At 38.5% G+C, this 16,010-nt stretch overlaps 1 protein-coding gene across 6 annotated transcripts in view; it reads left to right on the top strand.

Annotated features, from left to right (window-relative positions):
- Positions 1-15,047, top strand: part of LOC148346239 (uncharacterized) — a 74,092-nt gene extending 59,045 nt beyond the window's left edge. For 3 of the 6 annotated variants that reach the window (XM_088324958.1, XM_088324956.1, XM_088324960.1), the window contains 6 exons: positions 851-964; positions 1,042-1,068; positions 2,970-3,020; positions 3,099-3,119; positions 5,963-6,001; positions 8,251-15,047. In XM_088324958.1, the coding sequence (XP_088181084.1) occupies positions 851-964; positions 1,042-1,068; positions 2,970-3,020; positions 3,099-3,119; positions 5,963-6,001; positions 8,251-8,396 (398 nt within the window). In that variant the 3' untranslated portion in view covers positions 8,397-15,047. Of the gene's footprint in view, positions 1-850; positions 965-1,041; positions 1,069-2,969; positions 3,021-3,098; positions 3,120-3,304; positions 3,338-5,962; positions 6,002-8,250 lie in introns of all 6 variants that reach the window. The other 3 variants (XM_088324961.1, XM_088324957.1, XM_088324959.1) reach the window with 3 other exon arrangements.
- The last annotated feature ends 963 nt before the right edge of the window (positions 15,048-16,010 follow it).

Below are 16,010 nucleotides of genomic sequence, written 5' to 3'. Positions count from 1 at the left end.
CCAGCCAATGTGTCAATCATCATTTGAATCGATCACTATTGGCTAAAGTTATTCGGAGGTAAAGGGGGCGGATCTTTTTTATCATTTACAGGCTCGCATAGGCTAAAGGGGCAAAACAAAGCCTGCAATTGGCCGAAAAAGATGAATGTGAATAGCATGTTTGGTTGTCTACGGCATAGAGCAAACATGTTTTACCATCCTGTATTCGTAAATATTTTACTCTCCTGGATTTACTACACTCACGGATATAAGAGGACCATGGTTGCACATTATTATTGAAGGCAACGACTTCGGTGAGCTACTCCGGCTATATATTTTCCCAGTATCTTGTTTCAGAGTGATATCGATGTTTCTGTGATGGGTCTTTTTTAAATTAAACTCAATTCCAAGTGTTTATTGTCATATGCACAGTAAAGTTGCGAGCGAAAAAGAAAATAGAAACTAAGGAATGGTTGGCATTTCTTGAATCCCAAGACTTTAACATTCCGAATGATATTTGGAACGATGCATTTGAGTGACATCGTACAGACACCGCATCCGCATGTGTCTACGACACGTATTTGCTTCTTTGCAAGCTTTGGGAATGTTAAGGGGGTAAGAAGTTGGACTGAACTATCTGACTGTTTTCTCGACGTTGCCATTGTAGCGCCTTATAATCCGGTGCGCCTTATGTATGGTAGATATAGGACCAAAAACTATTTTTTGGGGGTGCGCCCTATAGTGCGGAAAATACGGTAATCCAGTTAAAGTAACCCTACCCAACCCTGAACGTAGAGCAGTTCGTTCGACATTTAAGGGCCCAGTTTTCAGCGTTTTTAAAACCTAGTTTGTATGACCTACTTCCTGCCAGGTCCAAGTCAAAATTCCAAGCCAATGGAAGAACATTCCGGCAAGCTGAGAAGCGGGCCGCTGGACACGGTCAAGAAGACAAACGTGACGAGCAAGCAGGACAAATTGCAAACACGTAAGCCGGAAAAACAAAATGGTGACGTGCATATAGACTGACGACTGTGTGTGCTTTTATTTTTTGGGGGTCTTCAGCCAAGACGAGAATAACTTCGGTGAAAAGTCAGTTGGATGGTTTGTTCATGAATTACCTTGTTTTCCGGACTGTTAGGCGCCTTAAAACCGAGAATAGGGTGAAAAAATCGGCAATGCTTAATTATAATTGAATGCTTCTAAATAAGTTTACCATTGAATGGATTAAGTTAATTTAGTTTGTGGTATGCCCCAGCGGCAGTGTTGTAGTGTGTGACGTCATCTAGCACACAGTTCACATGAGCCATAGATTCGATTATTGTTACTAAAAATGGATCGTAAGCAATGTTCCCTCTAAGCTGCGTGTGTGCGCAATCGCGCACTGCCCAGAGCTTTTCCACGCACAAGAAAATCGAGCGAGCTCACAAAAATCAGGGCTCGAAATGGCTAATGAAGAAGCGAATTAAGTCAAAGTTACAGTGCATGAAAGTAAAAATACACGGGTTCCCCTGACGTTGTGTCCTAAATGTGGTATTTTGAAGTTGAGTCGAAGTAGAACGAAGTCGAGTAAAGTCGGTAGAGTTTTTCGAGAACCGGCTTCTTCGGCTCGGCTCACTAAAAGGAACCGGCTCTGTCGGGTCCTAAACGGCTCTTCAGGTCGTTTTTGCTTCTTTCATCCCTATATGACCAAATATTATGTAAAATTATGCACAAAATGACTTAAAGGAAGGGGGAAGAGAACAAAAAAGAAAAAAATACCAAAACGAAAAAGTAGTGAAAAGCTGAGAAAAAAATAAACAAAAGGAAGAGAAAAAAGAAGAAAAAATTCAGAAAAAAGACGGAAAAAAAAGAAAGAAACAAAGGAAAAAAAGTAAATAGAGAAGAAAAAGAAAAAAGTCACAGCTAGGAAAAAATAACACAATTTTTTTTTTCAAAGGAATTTAAAAAATAATAATAAAAAAAATAAAAAATGAGTCAATTCATTCAAAAGTGAACTTTTTTTTTGCATTGCCGGAAACTCAGCAAAATGTAAGGTGATGTCAAGTTTTGGACATGTTTGATAATGACTTAGTTGCCACACTTGGGATTGCTGTTGCTGACTGTTGTTTCAAGCGTTGCTCACCGACCCTGTGTGAACGGTCCCAGACGATCGTTCATAAGTTGAATTTGTTCGTAAGTTGGTTCAGTGCTATATTTTGTATGTTTGAGGCTTTTATAAATAACCTGTATTGTTTTGTCCTAAAAAATAAACATTTCATTAAATAATATGCACTATAAGGATAAATAAAGTTAAGTTCAACTTACTTCTGGAAGATGCGCTTCAAGAGGTCCTCCTCTGTGGTAACAAAGCGATCCAACCATTTTTTTTCAACCGCATCAAGCTTCCTTGTTCCACTTTCATTTCAAAAGAAGCGGCTCACCTCTTCTTTCCACTTTAGACAAACCATAATGAATGAATGCACAAGATATAAAACAATAAAAATGTCAAAGTTCTTAGTGCGCTGGAGATACAGTATAGAAAGTTTACACACGAACTAAGAAGAGGAAGTTGATTTCTTCTTCGAAGTGGATGCTGGGTGAGCTCTCACAGCGCCACACTCCGGTAGTGGCGGAAAGAAGCACTACAGTAATGTCCTGTACTCGGAAAAAGGTGCACAAAACGAAATCTAACTTACAGCAAAGTCCGGTTATTTTTCGAAATCTCGAAAAAAATGTTCGTATCTACTGTTTTTCGTAATGGTCGTGAGTAGGGGAGCGTTTGTACTACCGTAATACATCTGCACGCAGTTCTTTTTAGGTATTTATTATACTCGTTTTTATGTAACCCTCACTCTTTTTACAGTTTTAATTTCATTCACCTTGTAATCCAATGCATAACAAAAAAATTGAGGGTGCGACTTATAATCAGGTGCGTCTCATAGTCCAGAAAATACGGTAATAATGAGCTGTATTGAATTATTTGTTTTCTTACAACTTTATTGTCCGAACAGGCAAAGCTAATCAGTCTGAGGAAAAAGAAAGGCCCTTGAAAGACACTAAAGGTTTGGAACTATAGTAGTTTGCATATTAGTACATTGGAAATGTTTTATGACTGATATATATATTTTTTTGTGTTTTAGACAAAAAAGACAAAGAAAACAGTAAGTGTGGTAGCCTTTTGTCCCCTTGGTACCGTGCTATTTCAAGCATTTGATTTGGTGTTCTACCTTAGTAGAGTGATATAATATTTATAAAATATTTGCAAATAACAAGGAACGGAGCCGATTTTTTGGGGCTCTCTAGCGCCTCCAAAAGAATAAACTGTTTCAATGCTTGTTGTCATCAGAGGGAGGAAAAAGAGCTTCCCGTAGAGCCTGAGGTATTTCCTTTGTGTCTAATTTCCTTTTTCTTTTCCTCTCATCAGCACAATATGAAGATGAACTGTCATTATTTGACTGATTTTCGGCAACATAACACTCCTAAATATCTCTTCTTCTGTATCATTTTCCCGTAGCTGAGTGTTTCTGCACTTAAAGGGACAGTGTGTATTATTTAGTGGTTAAAAAAAAAAGTAATTTATAAAAAAAAAAACAAGCAGAAATACATGAACTATCACAATCGTGCATTGTAAGTTGGGAAATTCGGTTTTACTTTACATATGAGCCAAATCTAGAGGGAGCTAACACAATTGTCCGACATCTTGCTGCTACGGGGACCCCAAAAATCCCAAAACCTTGCTGTCCAAAAAATGAGACGAAAATGGTGTAGTTTAGTCCCTCTAAGTCTCCCTAGTTTGTATTCTTCCTTGTACTCTGTAGCACACATTTTTGCTTGCACCACACAACATAGCGACATCTAGTGGTCAAATATTGCACAGTGTCCCTTTAAAAAAAAACACATCTAAGTTTGTGGTGGGCAAAGTTTACTGCTTGGGCACCACAATTGAAGTTCATGATCAAAAGGTGAATTATCGTATTTGTCAAATAAAACAGTAGCATAAAGTAAGATAGGATAGAAAAATAGTCTTTTAAAAATATGTTATTTAGCACTTTAATTCAATCAAAGGAGCCGTGGGTGTTTAAAAAAAGCACTGGTGGAAAACATGTACATTAAAAAGAAAATCTGTGTAGAATATAATAAACACAGAAACAGATTTATTTTCAGTTTCCACTCATTAAAGCAGGGGTGTCAAACTCATTTTAACTCAGGGGCCACAAAATAGGACAAACATTCTCTCGGGGGCCAAGCTAGTAGATTAGAGGGATCGAAAAAAAGAGAAAGAAATAAGAGAAATAGATGGAGAGACAAGTAGAGAGGGTGGAACAAAGAGAAAGGGAGAAAGAGTAAGAGAGAAAAAAAGAGAGTGAGAAACCCAAGAAATTAAAAGAGAAATAGTGAGAGAGGGGGAAAGAAACAGAGATAAAGAACAAAATCTAAAGAGAAATAGAGAGAAAGAGAGAGGGCGAGAAAGAGAGAAGGAGAAAGCAAGGGAGAGAGAGAGAAAGTAAAAGGAAACAGAAAGAGACTAAGAGGAACAAAGAAAGAGAAAAAGAGACAGGGGGAGAGAGAAGGGGAGGAAGAGAGAGGGAGAGTATGAGGAACAGAAGAAGTAAAAAGAGAAACAGTGAGAGGTGGAAAGAAAGAGAAAAAAAAACAAAATCTAAAAAGAACAAGAGAGAAAGAGGAGAAATAGAGAAGGGGGAAAGAGAGGGAGAAAGCAAGGGAAAGAGAGAGAGAAAGTAAAAGGAAACAGAAAGAGACAAAGAGGAACAAAGAAAGAGAAAAAGAGACAGGGGGAGAAGAGAGAGCGAGAGTATGAGGAACAGAAGAAGTAAAAAGAGAAACAGTGAGAGGTGGAAAGAAAGAGAAAAAAAAACAAAATCTAAAAAGAACAAGAGAGAAAGAGGAGAAATAGAGAAGGGGGAAAGAGAGGGAGAAAGCAAGGGAAAGAGAGAGAGAAAGTAAAAGGAAACAGAAAGAGACAAAGAGGAACAAAGAAAGAGAAAAAGAGAGAGAGAAAAGGGGAGGAAGAGAGAGCGAGAGTGTGAGGAACAGAAGAAGTAAAAAGAGAAACAGTGAGAGGTGGAAAGAAAGAGAGAAAAAAACAAAATCCAATGAGAAAAAGAGAGAAAGAGGAGAAATAGAGAAGGGGAAAGCAAGAGAGAGAGAGAAAGAGAGAAAAGAGAGAAAAGGAAAAAAGGGCGGGCAAAGGAAGGTAAAATGACACAGAAAGAGACAAAGAGGAACAAAGAAAAAGAAAAAGAGAGACAGAGAAAGTGAGAGAGAGATAGATAGTGAAAGAAATAAAAGTACAGCATTTGTTCGAGCCACCTGGATTTGGCAACATCAAGTGGACATATTTCAACCTGCAGCTTGTTTTTCTCTTGCGCTTCTCTGAGCGTTGTCTCGCGGGCCGGATTCAATCCCTTAGCGGGCCTTATACGGCCCACAAGCCGCCAGTTTGACACCCCTCCATTAATGGATGTGGTAAGAGGAATGATTGTAAAAAAACTCAATTTAGAAATGAGTCGGCACGAAAAAGTCTGATAAATGGTTACATTCAACTTGACAATTTGAATATTATAAATACAATTATGTATCGCTGTGCTGAGCATCTGCAGAGTGAGGCACGCGGTTCTCTTGCCTCATGGCAGAGGGCGATAGTGAGACAGGAAGGATTTTATTTTTTAGGAACTCCTCGGCCTCGATTGACAGAATTCGTGTTAGTATTAGCAAGGAAACAGCCAATTTTTTTCTCCTTTTTTTAATAAAATCAACGGCTCCACCTTTTTCATAACTGAAATATGGCTGCCGGAGTCTGAAAATTTGCCCACTCGTGTCCTCAGTGTCCCTGCTGCATTGACACTAATTGTGCTACTTTTGACATTTTAGATTTTGAAACTTGCCGCATGCTGAAATCACCACATCTCTCTCTCTTTATGTGCAACTGGTTAGCGTGTTGCATGGTAGCTCAGTCATTTGTGTTTTGTGTGCCTCTATGTAGAAAACACGGAAGGCGAGAAAGAGGGGAAGAAGAAATCAGGTCAGTGAACAGTAACAGATTCTGTATTTAGTTTTATCGAAATTATCTATTAACCATCTATTCACATACCGACCTACCCACCCATCTACCTAGTTTCATAACTATACACCCACCTACCTACCTACCTACCTACCTACACTTACCTACCTGCCTAAACCCACCGACCTACCTAACCACCTAATCCACCCACCGACCCATCCCCTTTCTTACCTGACCACCTTATCCACCCACCTACGTATACCCACCTAGGCACCTGCCTACACCAACCTAAATACCTACCGACCTAAACCCACCTATGTACCCACCTACGTACCTACCTAACCCACCCACCTACCTACCTAACCACCTTATCCACCCACCTATCTAAACCCACCAATGCACCTACCTACCTGCCAACCTACTCACCTACACCAACCTACGTACCTACCTAAACCCACCTACCTACAAAAAAACCTGTGTGCCTAAACCTACCTACCTACCTAAATCCACCCACCTACCTCTCTACCTACCTAAACCCAACAACCCACCTACCTACCTAAACCCACCTACTTACATACCTAAACCCACCTACCTATCCACCCAATCCACCCACTTACTTATCTAACCACTTTATCCATCCACCCAACGACCACCTGAAACACCAACCTATCTACCTTAATTTACCTAACTCACCCACATACCCACATACTTACCTAACCACCTAATCCGTCCACCCACCTACCTACTTAAACACCAACCAACCTACCTACCTACCTACCTATCGACACAATCAACCCAATTACTTACCTGACCCCTTTATTTACCCATGTAACTACCTACCCACGTAATCCACCCACGGATCCACGCACTTATCCACCTACTTACCTAACCACCTAGTCCATCCACCCAACTACCAACTTAAACACCAACCTAACTACCTACCTACCTAACTACCCAATCCACCCACCTACCCACCCACCTATTTACCTAATTCACCTACATACCCACTCAACTACCTACCTACCTACCTAACTCACTCACATACCCACTCACCTTCCCAACATACTTACCACCCACCTACTTACTTAAACACCAACCGACCTACCTACCTTCCTATCCACCCACTTACTTACCTAACCACTTTATCCACCCATGTACCTACCTACCCACCTAGTCCACCCACAGATCCACACACCTACCCACCTACTTACCTAACCACCTAATCCATCCACCCAACTACCACCTTAAACACCAACCTAACTACCTACCTACCTAACTACCCAATCCACCCACCCACCTACTCACCTATTTACCTAATCCACCTACATACCCACCCACATACCCACTTACTTACATAACACACCCACATACCCACCCACCTTCCCACATACTTACCTAACCACCTAATCCGTCCACCCACCTACCACCTTAAACACCAACCTAACTACCCAATCCACCCACCTACTCACCTATTTACCTAACCCACCTACGTACCCACCCGCCTACCCCCCTACTTACCTAACTACCTAATCCACTCGCATACCCCCCCACCTTCCCACATACTTACCTAACCACCTAATCCATCCACCCACCTACCTACCTAAACACCTACCTACCTACCTATCCACCCACTTACCTACCTAACCACTTTATCCACCCATGTACCTAACTACCCACCTTAATCCACCCACATATCCACGCACCTACCCACCTAATTACCTAACCACCTAATCCATCCACCCAACTACCACCTTAAACACAACCCAACTACCTACCTACCTAACTACCCAATCCACCCACCTACCTATTTACCTAATCCACCTACATACCCACCTACTTACATAACACACCCACATACCCACCCACCTTCCCACATACTTACCTAACCACCTAATCCATCCACCCACCTACCAACTTAAACACCAACCTAACTACCTACCTACCTAACTACCCAATCCACCCACCTACCCGCCCACCTATTTACCTAATCCACCTACATACCCACCCACCTACCCAACTACCCACCTACTTACCTAACTCACCCACATACCCACCCACCTTCCCACATACTTACCTAACCACCTAATCCATATACACACCTACCTACTTAAACACCTACCAACCTACCTACCTCACCAGAGCCCAACCCGCCTAGTCTCCGCAAGCTTATATTCTTCCTCCTATTGCTCAGTAACACTCGTTTTCGGTTGCACAATACAGTGATTTATATACACACTGTCCCTTTAAATTTTTTGTATCTGTATTTTCAGGCCAAAGGATCTTCCAGTGTGTCTACGTCCCCGGGAAAAATGCTCAGTACCCCCTTCGACCCTTCACCCCTGCCGCGCCACCCACCGCAATGCCACCGGCTCTCAAGTCCCTACTAGAGCAACAGAAGGCCAGATCGGGGCAGTAGGGCCACAAACTGATTTTTTTTTTTCTATTTATTCCTTTTTTTCTTTTTTAAATGCGCCAGGTTGAATTTTCAGAGTCTATAAATAAGACCAATTCAATAAAAATGAAGGTGAGGTGCTTATTATGTGACTGCAGAATTGACATGACTACCTGAAAATGGTTTACAACGGTCACATTTCCTGAATCAGGTACAGGACTTGAATGCCTCACGCAACAATAGTCCTTGGTCTCACTATTGCCCCCTGCCAGGAGGCATGAGAACTGCGTGCCTCACTCTGCATCTGCAGAGACCCAGCACAGACATACGTTACATACTCATTTTATTAATAATATTCATCATATAATAAGGAAATTCAAAGAACTTAAACAAGAAAATTCATACCAGAGAGAACTTTAATACTGACCAAAAAAACGCATTTAATACATTTTTAATTTGATATTTTCATCAAGACAGGTGAGGCACAACTTTACCTGCCTCTCCTCACTACACTGAGTTTGGATCAGGGCTCACCAAACTTTTTGAAGCTAAAAGTTACCTATTTGTTACTGATTTTGCAGAGGGGTTCCTGTAATATATTTTTAAGATAACTAATCGTGTTATAACTGTGTTATTACTATGTTATTAACATGTTATTACAAGTAGTAGGATTAAAATATACTTAGTCAACTGGTATAAAGGCAGAAATTATAGGCTCATTTGAAAATAATCAAAGAAGGATTTCTTAGGCGTTTAAAGGGACAGTGTGTATATTTAGGCACCTCCTAATGATAATTCAGTATCCATAAAAATATTGATCTGAATAATAGGAAAATACTATCATATAAACGTAGATTACGAATTTAGTCTTTATTTGATATAACATTTGCTTCAACTAGAGGGCTGACATCATGTCAGACATTTTGTTGCTACGGGTACCCAAAAGAACCAAAAACCTTGTGAAGGCGGGGCTTAAAAAGGAGAAGAAAAATGGTACGATTTGGTCATTTTCAGTCACTGTAGTTTGTATTCTTCTTTGTGCTTTTTAATACTCATTTTTGGTTGCTCTACACAATACAGCGACATCTAGAGGACATAAATGACACACTGTCTTTTTAAAGACACTGATCATGTGGATTTCTACATGTGCCTTTGAACAAATGCTAAGGATGCTAATGCTAGCTAGCTTTAAAATCGTGACAAATCCACATATGTTTTTATTATTATTTGATGTTCAAGGAAATATTTGTATTTGTATATCGGAATCCTGTATCTCGAGACAGGAAGTTAGCGTTAGCTTGACCAACTCGTGTTTAGTCCAAGAAATACTAGCATGTTGGCTACAAAGCTAGCATTCCCGTCGCTTACGGTGGTTACCGATGTCTTACTCAATACCTTTACCCTGGAATACTATCGTGTTCAACTGATATCATTCAGTGACTTTACTCTGTTAGCACTTACATACAGTGCCTAGCGAAAGTGTTGGCCCCCACTCCAGGAACTTTGACATACAGTGGAACCTCAGTTTTCGAACGCCAACAAATCGGAGTCCGACCAAAAATTTCGAGAAATTCTTGCTTCGCTGTTCGGTCAAAAAATCAGAGTTCGGACACCGGTAATGCGTGAGTGCTAGGGTGCGATGCTGAGCGGCGCACGGGGGTAGATCCTATTCATAATTATTTTCTTTATTCTTTTTTTTTATGTTTACACGTTCATGTTAGCGTAATCTTTCGTACGGAAGATTACGATAACGCGAACGTACGATTAGCCTAGGTTAGCTTTATGTTTACGTTAAACATTCAAGGTAAACAATCAGGGTGTTGGAACGGATTAAAACGATTTCCATTATTTTGAATGGGAAAAATGATTTCGGTGATCGAACAAATCAGTTTTCGAACAGGGTTCTGGAACGGATTATGGTCGAGAACCGAGGTTCCACTGTATTGCCATATTTCAGGCTTCAAACTTATGGATAAAAAAAAAACTATTTTCTATTCTATTATCAACAACATGTGAAAGAAAGTCGCGGAATGAAACCAAATGTATTCTATATTTTATATTCTGCTGAAAAATGAAAATTGAAATGTAGACATTGCGAAAATATTGCCCCCCTTTTAAGACCTTTTTTGGGTATGTCTCTCACATCTTGAAACAGAAATATTTGCCTATTCTTCCTTACAAACCAGCTTAAGTTACTTAAAGTTTGATGGGGATCGTTTGTAAAAAGCATTTTTCAGATCTTTCCACAAATGCTCTCTACGATTGAGGTCTGGATTTTGGCTTGGCTAATCTGACACCTTTATATTGTTAGTTTTAAACCAATCCATTGTAGATTTTGCTATATGTTGAGGGTCGTTGTCCTGTTGGACGGTGAACCTGCACACCATTCTCAGGTCTCTTGCAGACCCCTACAGTTTTTCTGGCTCCAATTCTAAAGATCTTCCCAGTGCCTGCTGAAGAAAAGTAACCCCAGAGCATGATGCTGCCACCACAATGTTTGACAGTGGGGATTGTCTTTTCAGGGTGATGTGCAGTGTTGCTGTTACGACAAGCGTAACGTTTTGCATTCAGCCCAAAATGGAACTTTTTGGTCTCATCTGACCAGAACAAAATATCACATGATATTTGCGTCTGCCATGTGGATTGTTGCGAACGCTTAACGGGCCTTTTTATGATATTCTTTCAAGTCAAGTCATATTTATTTGTATATCCCTTTATCACTCGGAGTCTCAAAGGGCTGTACATACTACAGACGACTATTATATAACATCAATAATATTTACTACACAAAGAAGAAAAACTACTATAGTAATAGTACAAAATAACTACTTCAGTAATATTCTAAAACAAAACTACTAAAGATATACAAAAAAAAAACCTACTACAGGAATACTACAAAAATACCACTACTGTAATGCTATGATACAAAAATACTATGAAATAGTATGACAAAAATACAACAAAAGAACTACAATGTAAATACTACAAAAATATCACAGAAATACTACATTAATAGTACAAAATAACTACTTCATTAATATTCTAAAACAAAACTAATAAAGATATACCAAAAAAGTAATACTACAGGAATACTACAAAAATACCACTACTGTAATGCTATGATACAAAAATACTTTGAAATAGTATGACAAAAATACTGCAAAAGAACTACAATGTAAATACTACGAAAAATATCACAGAAATACTGCATTAATAGTACAAAATAACTACTTCATTAATATTCTAAAACAAAACTACTAAAGATATACCAAAAAAGTATCACTACAGGAATACTACAAAAATACCACTACTGTAATACTATGATACAAAAATACAATGAAATAGTATGACAAAAATACTACAAAAGAACTACAATGTAAATACTACAAAAATATCACAGAAATACTACATTAATAGTACAAAATAACTACTTCATTAATATTCTAAAACAAAACTACTAAAGATATACCAAAAAAGTAATACTACAGGAATACTACAAAAATACCACTACTGTAATGCTATGATACAAAAATACAATGAAATAGTATGACAAAAATACTACAAAAGAACTACAATGTAAATACTACAAAAATATCACAGAAATACTACATTAATAGTACAAAATAACTACTTCATTAATATTCTAAAACAAAACTACTAAAGATATACCAAAAAAGTAATACTACAGGAATACTACAAAAATACCACTACTGTAATGCTATGATACAAAAATACTATGAAATAGTATGACAAAAATACTACAAAAGAACTACAATGTAAATACTACAAAAATATCACAGAAATACTACAGAATTAGTACGAAAACACTCCTTGCCAATCTTCCCTAAAGTGTAAGATTATGCAAAGCATGACAAAAAAGTTGTCCTTTTCACGGATTGTCCGACCTCAGTTGTGTATGCCTGCAGGTCATCCAATGTAATCATGGGCCTTTTGGTTTCTTCTCTGATTAGTTTTCCCCTAAAGGTTTAGAAGGATGGCGAGGCCTTGGTATGTTTGCAGTGTTTTTTTTTTGCTTTTCTTATTTCGATATATTTTGGCAGAAAAGTCCGTTTCTTGCTAGGAGTATGTTTTTGTTTATTTTCTTTCGTCGAATCGTTCGCTTCAACACACGTGTTTTCCTTGCCTCCGCGATCTTTCGAAGAATTTCTCCGCCGTTTTTTCAGTTTCTGCATTATGTTTTGACTTATTATTGACACTGAAGAAATTACCAATTTTGTGTTGATTTTCACCTAATAGTAACTGTTTTTTCGGAGGCATACTTAACCATCACCTTCCCTCGACGACAAACACCACAACAATGACGTCATCTCGAAGCAACGAGATCGGCGTGCAGACGAAAACTCGAACCGCGAGACCAAAACAACATCTGCCGGATCTGCCTGACGAAAAGTTTGGAGTGCGGTAAATATTTGTGACAATTTTGTGTCAAAAAAGTTGTGTCTCGGGGACGCACGTTGATTTGACACTATGCGTCCCCAGCAAAAATGATGCGTCTAGGACGCGGGCAAACGAGAACACTGGAGCACGCGCTTTTAAACCAAGCCTTGATTACACACAGGTGCACTCTGTCATTGATAGTCATTTAGGTCGACATTGGATCATTCAGAAGTCATCAGGGAACGTCTAAAGTCGGTTGGTTGTGGTTTAAAATATTGAAAATAATGTCGTTCTATTTCGCTTTTTGTGTTTCACGATCATTTTTGTAGCTTGAGTTTGAAGTCTGAAATGCGGCAGTGGGACAAAAAGTTTTTTGGGGGGGGCGATACTTTCACAAAGAACTGTACATGAGAACATACTGCAAATTTTAAGTCATGTTTGTTTTTGAGTCTTAATGAGCAGACTTGATGACAAAACACAATTGAAAATGAATCGATTAGCATGTTGACGTGAGTTTCAATCCTTTCATTAAACTCTTGTTAGCAACTATAGCGGGTTAAATGTTTTGATATCATATTTACCGTAAATTCCGGACACCGTTTTCATCACTTTCATCAGTCCGGAATCAAGATAGATGTTAACTTAATATACGGTAATCGTTTTCATTCTTTTCTTGCTGGAACAGATTTGTTAGAACCACTTTTAGGAGTTAGCATGTTGCTAACTAGCATGGGCAAAACGCTCTAGGTGGCGAAATGGTGTGAATTTGATGCCTGTGGTTCAAAATTTGATGAATAATATAAATAACGAGGTTGTGTGAATTCAGATGTGAATACGTTTTGCTTTTGTTTTATTTCAAGAGTTTTTTGCAGAAGTTTGTGTTCCTTAAAGGGACAATGTGTATTTTCAGCGCCCTCTGGTGGTAAAAACTTTATTCACTTGAATAATAAGCAAAAATACATGAAGTAGGTCAAGACTTTTTCATTTATTTTATGTAACACGAGGCTCACTTAGGGGGAGCTGACATAATTGTCCCCCATCTTGCTGCTACGGGCTACGGGTACCTAAATAGATCAAAAAGACAAATGGGCTTGGTCACTTTAAGTCTCTGTAGTTTGTATTATTTCTTGTGCTTTGTAGCACTGGTTTTCAGTTGCACGATACCTCGTGGTCAAATAATACGCACTGTCCCTTTAAAAGTAAACATAACACAATGCAAGTTAAAAGCCTTTTTAAAGGGACAGTGTGTATCATTGAGCTCCTCCTAGTGGTAAAGAAGACCCGTCCTAGTGCTTTGTAGCACTCGTTTTCAGTTGCAAGACACGGTACAGTTGCTTCTAATGGTCAAATAATACGCGCTGTCCCTTTAAGAAGAGCAAACGTGACAGACAGTGCTCGTTCATTAAACAATAATCAGCCGATAGCGTTTTTTTTTTTAAAGGGACAGTGTGTATTATTTTGAGCCTTTTAGTGGTAAAAAACAGAAGATGCGTTTTGGTCACTTTGAGTCACTAAGTTGTATTATTCCTTGTAGCACTCGTTTTCGGTTGCACTACAGCAACATCTATCCGTCAAATACAACACAGTGTCCCTTTAACAATTTAAACCATAAAAGATTCTGTAACACTATTTATTGTTGTTATAAATTCACGTACATTTTAATAAAAACAGTCATTTGTGGCACATCATACTGAATTAATATTTATATATGTATATTAAAGGGACAGTGTGTATTATTTTGCGCCTCCTAGTGGTAAAAAAAGACACATCCTTGTTTTCAGTTGTATCAAATACAGTTGTATCTAGTGGTCAAATAAAACGCGCTGTCCCTTTAAGAAGGGTAAACATGACAATAAAACCGAGGCAGTGTGTGACAAAATGTGTCCACTTTTATTTGTACGTCAGCAAAATGTGGAATTTGTGAAAGCAAATATGATTCGTCACCTTTCCAATGGCTGCTTGAATGTGATTGGCTGGCAACCTGCTTGTAATGTGTGAGTATTAAAATAAGAATATAAATCATATATCATGGAAAATACTTCACTTTAGGGGTCTCCAACCTTTTCCAAGCGTCGAGCTACTTTTGTTGCTAATTAGCACAAAGGGCACCCAGTTTTGTTAGAAATTTTCTAAATTAGCAACTTAGCTAGCTGACTTGCTAAATAGCTAAAAAAGTAACTTGATAGATAGCTAGCTATAAAAGGAAAAAGGCCAACTAAATAGCTAATCTACTAGATAGCTTGCTAGCTAGGTAGGAATGAGGCCAAAATTTAGCTCGATAACTGGCAAAAAAGGTAAAGCGTCAGCTAGATAGCTTGCTAAATAGCTAAAGAGTAGCTTGATACTTAGCTAGTAAACATGTAAAACACTAGGGAAGGGCTAGATTGCTAGCTTAAGGAGTAAAAAGCCAACTTAATAGCCAGATAGAAAACTAAAAACTAGATGGATAGATAGATAGATAGATAGATAGATAGATAGATAGATAGATAGATAGATAGCGAGCTAGCTAGAAATAAGGCCAAAATTTAGATTGAAAACTGGCAAAACAGGTAAAACGTCAGCTAGATAGCTTGCTAAATAGCTAAAGAGTAGCTTGATAGTTAGCTAGTAAACAGGTAAAACACTAAAGCGGTGCTAGACTGCAAGCTAAAGGATTAAAAAGCCAACTTAAGAGCCAGATAGAAAACGAAAAACTAGATAGCTAGCTAAAAATGAGGCCAAAATTTTGCTTGATAACTAGCAAAACAGTTAAAATGTCAGCTAGATAGCTTGCTAAAGAGTAGCTTGATAGTTAGCTAGTAAACAGGTAAAACACTAGGGAAGGGCTAGATTGCTAGCTTAAGGAGTAAAAAGCCAACTTAATAGCCAGATAGAAAACTAAAAACTAGATAGATAGATAGATTGATAGATAGCGAGCTAGCTAGAAATAAGGCCAAAATTTAGATTGAAAACTGGCAAAACAGGTAAAACGTCAGCTAGATAGCTTGCTAAATAGCTAAAGAGTAGCTTGATAGTTAGCTAGTAAACAGGTAAAACACTAAAGAGGTGCTAGACTGCAAGCTAAAGGATTAAAAAGCCAACTTAAGAGCCAGATAGAAAACGAAAAACTAGATAGATAGCTAGCTAGCTAGCTAAAAATGAGGCCAACATTTTGCTTGATAACTAGCAAAACAGTTAAAATGTCAGCTAGATAGCTTGCTAAAGAGTAGCTTGATAGTTAGCTAGTAAACAGGTAAAACA

The sequence above is a fragment of the Urocampus carinirostris genome, chromosome 20, assembly GCF_059441175.1.
Source record: "Urocampus carinirostris isolate Australia breed hairy pipefish chromosome 20, RoL_Ucar_1.0, whole genome shotgun sequence".
NCBI classification, from domain to species: Eukaryota; Metazoa; Chordata; class Actinopteri; order Syngnathiformes; family Syngnathidae; genus Urocampus; species Urocampus carinirostris.
This window is presented reverse-complemented; position numbering and strand designations above follow the sequence as displayed.